General features: G+C 46.1%; 1 protein-coding gene across 1 annotated transcript; it reads right to left on the reverse strand.

The window, feature by feature from the left end:
* Positions 1-1,653: 1,653 nt before the first annotated feature.
* Positions 1,654-4,427, reverse strand: LOC311313659 (tripartite motif-containing protein 16-like; the record flags this gene model as incomplete). Its single annotated transcript, XM_084443833.1, has 6 exons — positions 1,654-2,183; positions 2,303-2,362; positions 2,626-2,785; positions 2,941-3,174; positions 3,427-3,522; positions 3,828-4,427. 6 exons carry the CDS (start codon positions 4,425-4,427, stop codon positions 1,654-1,656), a joined length of 1,680 nt encoding a protein of 559 aa, XP_084299959.1.
* Positions 4,428-4,793: the final 366 nt, after the last annotated feature.

Below are 4,793 nucleotides of genomic sequence, written 5' to 3' on the forward strand. Positions count from 1 at the left end.
AGACTACAACCTCACATTGGGAATGTGATACCATCATTTATTCTCCAATTGCGCGGAAATAGTTTTTGGGATGCCAGCAATCCAGTAAAGGACAAGTCAAACATGCAGCAGTTGGGCAGACTACTGAACAGTGCAGTAGAATGTGTGGCAAAGGCCTATATGAAGAACACAGTACAGGCTCAAGAGGAAGCAGCACCAGTGTGAGGCCTGTTAAGGTTCATACTGTAACAAGGAAACAGAAAGTCTATTAGACAGAATGGGGGAATTCCTGTTTTTTTCGGCTCTGGCGCCCTCTAGTGTCTTTATGTTTTGCTGCTGTTACGTTCACTGGTAAAGATTCACTAAAGGTCATTTATACCATGAGTTCATGAGCTAACTGGCTATCCCGCTCTTAGTGTGCTGGATTAGCATTGGAAGCATTGGAACTGATGTGTCCAGGTGACAAGACCTATCTTCATTTATCAGAAATGATTTCATGTAATTTCAATTCACAGCTATTTCAGTGAAAGACAAGCTTCCGTCCATTGCCTGAACCTTGCCTGACTGGAGAACCAAGAACCTGCCTGAACCTTGCCTGACTGGAGAACCAAGAACCTGCCTGAACCCCTCGCCTGTCTGACTACCACGTTCCTGCCTGAACCCCTCGCCTGTCTGACTACCACGTTCCTGCCTGACCCCCTCGCCTGTCTGACTACCACGTTCCTGCCTGACCCTCGCCAGTAAACGTGCCCCAACGTGGGTTTGTCCCCATACGCCTGTCATGTCTGCTCTTGGGTCCTCCTCCACTAGCCCTAACAGAATCTATTACAACATGTTTACGCATAGTAATTATGATAGTGATAGGGTGCAGAGATGGAAGAGGAAAAACAACAGCCAAACAGAGAGAGAGAGAGAGAGAGAGAGAGAGAGAGAAAGAGAGAGAGAGAGGGGGAGAGAGAGAGAGGGAGGGAGGGAGATGGAGAGAAGGATGAAAGGATGTAAAGTGGTGACGAGGAGGAAGGGAGGGAAAGAGTTTTAGTAATAAGAGCAAATTCCACACATTTTCATACAGTAATGAGATGTCTTTCAGTTTCATATGCCTTTATTTAATCTTTACTTCGGGATGAAATATAACAGCCACTTAGGTAACAGTAGGAGAGAAAAACAACTAACCAATCATTTAAACAGCAGTCATGAACACCAACATTCATGAGTACCTGATTCAGTCATTATACAGAGAAAAAAAACCCTTATACAGTATCAAAGTCCATCAACAATATCATCCTTTATAATAGATGCTTATAAATGAATCTAAGACAGAAGTATTATATACAATGATCAAGTTGAAATTACAATATTAAAGAACCAAAGTTCAACTATTATAAACAAATGATGGCATGAAGATTTCCTTCTATTAGGCCTCCTGAAGTACAATGCAAGAACAATTATTAGTAATCAGCTGAATCTATAAAAACAAAATGACTGAGAAAAGCGTGACTGTATGAAGGCATACAAACCCAGGATAGAGTGGCTGGGTGAATCTAGTCTGAACTCTGCTTCATGAGGTTCCAAACCTGAGCCAGAGGCAACATTACGTTCCTCTCCTCTTCCCCCCCCCCCCCTCATCTCCTCCCCCCTACTCTCCCCCCATCCTCTGGAAGGATCCCCCTCCCTCTACCACAGTTTACTGATCTCTGCACAGTCATTATAACTCAAAAACCCAAACTCAAACCCAGGATAGAGTGGCTGGGTGAATGTGGTCTGGACTTTGTGGAGGAGGGTCACTGTGTCAGAGACGCTGTAGAAGGACAGAGAACCTGCCTTGTGATCCAGGTACACTCCTACTCTGGAGGACTGAGGGCCTGATAGTTCAGTCACAACATTATTATGAATGAACATGTAACCATCGCTAGAGCACCTTAAACTCCAGGACTTGTTATTGAAACCAAACCAGGAGGAGGAGAGGTCTGTTCTGCTGATGTCTTTATATGAGACTGCTATGAAAACATCACCTCTCCATTCCACCTCCCAGTAACAGCGCCCAGACAGAGCCTCTCTACACAGCACCTGGGGGTAGCAGGTGAATCTGTCTGGATGGTCAGGATATGACTGGTTCTGCTCTGAACGTGTTACCTTCCGGTTCTCCCCAGACAGAGAGAGGGATGTGTCTGCTGTGTTTGGGTCCAGAGTGAGCGGACAGGAATCTGGGAACAGAGCAGAGACCAGATCAGAGTTAATAACATGACCGTTCATCTGTCCCCCTTAAAGCTGGTATTGTTGATTTATCATTCAACAGAGAGAGGTGGAGACTTCACACACTCACAATGTAAGAAATGTGCTCTGGTCCTGGGCTCTGGAGGAGACAACACATCCACTAAAGAGACTTCAGACACACACACACACAAACACACACACACACACACACACACACACACACACACACACACACACACACACAGAATTTTTCAATCAATTTTAAAGCCAAGTAGACAGTATACAGAGATGTGTTCAATGTGTTTCATTGTGAACCCCAAATCTTTCTTCTGGTCACATTGTTTCTTATTGGACGAGACAGGATCACTTGTTGCTCTCCGTACTTTAGTGATATTTTTACAGAATAATTTTCTCAAAACTCCTCCAACACACCTGTGAAGGAGATGCTGGACCACTCTCCCTTGATCACGTCCTCTAGTTTCTCTCTCAGCTCAGAGACAGCCTTAGTCACATCACTGAAGAACTGAAGAGAAGGAACAGAGACGCTGGGGAGGTCTGAAGATACACTGGGACTGGAAACAGACTGGTAACTCTGGAGAGAGAGAGAGAGAGAGAGAGAGAGAGAGAGAGAGAGAGATAGGAAATAAACAGAAACACATACCAAGTGTACAGAATATTCTGCCTAATCAATAGACCAAACCAGGTGAAGTTCACATGTCAGGTACCAGGAGAGTCCAGCTACTGTACCTGGAGGAAGTGGATGTGGTCTTCTGTGTGTGAGAGCTGCTCCAGCTCCGCGTCTCTCCTCCTCAGCTCAGCTATCTCCTTCTCCAGTCTCTCCACCAGTCCTTCAGCCTGACTCACTGCTGCCCTCTGCTGGGCTCTGATCAGCTCCTTCACCTCAGAGTGCCTTCTCTCAATGGAGCAGATCAGCTCAGTGAAGATCCTCTCACTGTCCTGCTCTGCTGCCTGGCCAGAGCGCTGGACAAAGAAAGAAAGAAAGTAAGAAAGAAAGAAAGAAAGAAAGAAAGAAAGAAAGAAAGAAAGAGTTCAAGTGAAACCAATAATCCTGAATGTGACAGTTATAACTGTCCTACAGGTATCTCCTAGCCTCATGACACCATCCTGATCTGTGGAGGAAAACTGAAAGAGAGCTGGTGAGTTCAGGATGGTCTCACGAGGCCAGGTATCTCCCTCCACCATAGCTAGAGTAGCTGACATCCTGATGCTGACCTGGAGAGACTCCACAGCCTGCTGGACCTCCTTCAGCTCCTTCTCTCTCTCCTGGACTCTCTGCTGGACTTTCTGCTGACTCAGACCCAGCTTGCTCTGGAGATAAACACACAAATTACAACAAAACATTGACATCTGTCCAATTATCACTCATTTCAGTATTTTGGGTTGATATATTCCTACTTTTTAAATATATTTTAGGCGTAACCTATTCAGATCTCATGCACTGAAGACCTTTTATACCCTTCAAAAAACATGGATGGAAAACAACCCTGTTTCTGTCATCTTGATTCAATGTTCATTCCAATTAACCTAAATCAAATCAAATCAAACTTTATTAGTATAGCGCACTTCATACACAGAGGAAACACAATGCGCTTTCTGACCTGGTCAGGTCTTACCTGTTTCTCTGCCCTCTCGGCTGTGGCTGACACCGTATCATGGCCTCTATGTTCATCCATGGTACACAGATAACAGATACACTGCTGGTCTGTCCGACAGAAGACATCCAGCAGCTTGTCATGACGCGTGCAGATCCTCTCCTCCAGTCCACACGTGGCTTTGACCAGCTTGTGCTTCTTCATTCTAGGAACCTGGTAGTGGGGCTGGAGGTGAGTCTCACAGTAGGACAACAGACACACCAGACAGGACATGAGGGCGCTCTGCATCCCAGGCCCAGTGCAGAGGTCACAGGTCACCAGCTCTGACCCAGCTGGGCTGGTCAGCTCAGAGGGGGCGGCCTGGGCTCCTCCTGTCTCCTTCAGCTTCTCCACCAGCTCAGCCAGCATGGTGTTCCTCCTCAGAGCAGGCCTGGGAGTGAAGATCTCTCTGCACTGTGGGCAGCTGTAGACTCTCTTCTGCTCATCCTGGTCCCAGCAGTCCTCGATACAGCTGCTACAGTAGCTGTGACCGCAGGGGAGGGTGACTGGATCCTTTAAGAGGTCCAGACAGATAGAACAGGAAAACTGTTCCTGGTCAATCAGAACTCCCTGCTGGGCCATGCTGCTGTGTTTGGAACACGACATGGTTACTCAGTCTTTCTCACACACGCAGAGCTAGAGAGAGATTAAGCTACTTTCGTTTCCTCAGAAGAGAGAGAGAATAGTGGGAGGAGCAAGGCATTTCCTGGTTCTGCCAGAGTGCTTTGAGAGAAAGAGAGATTGTGTGTTTTCTTGTTGAAATTCTTAGAGGTTATGACAACCATGTACAGCTTTTAATTCATGTCACATCATGTCACCATATCTCACAAAACATCTCTCAGTAGAATCTCTCACATATTTTATTAAGTGAGAAGCTTATTGTCACGTCATGCTGTTAGACTGCTGTTCATTGTCCTGTAGAGCCCCCTGCTGGACAGATAGAGCACT

This window comes from Borostomias antarcticus (assembly GCF_949987555.1).
Source record: "Borostomias antarcticus genome assembly, chromosome: 10".
Lineage (NCBI taxonomy): Eukaryota > Metazoa > Chordata > Actinopteri > Stomiiformes > Stomiidae > Borostomias > Borostomias antarcticus.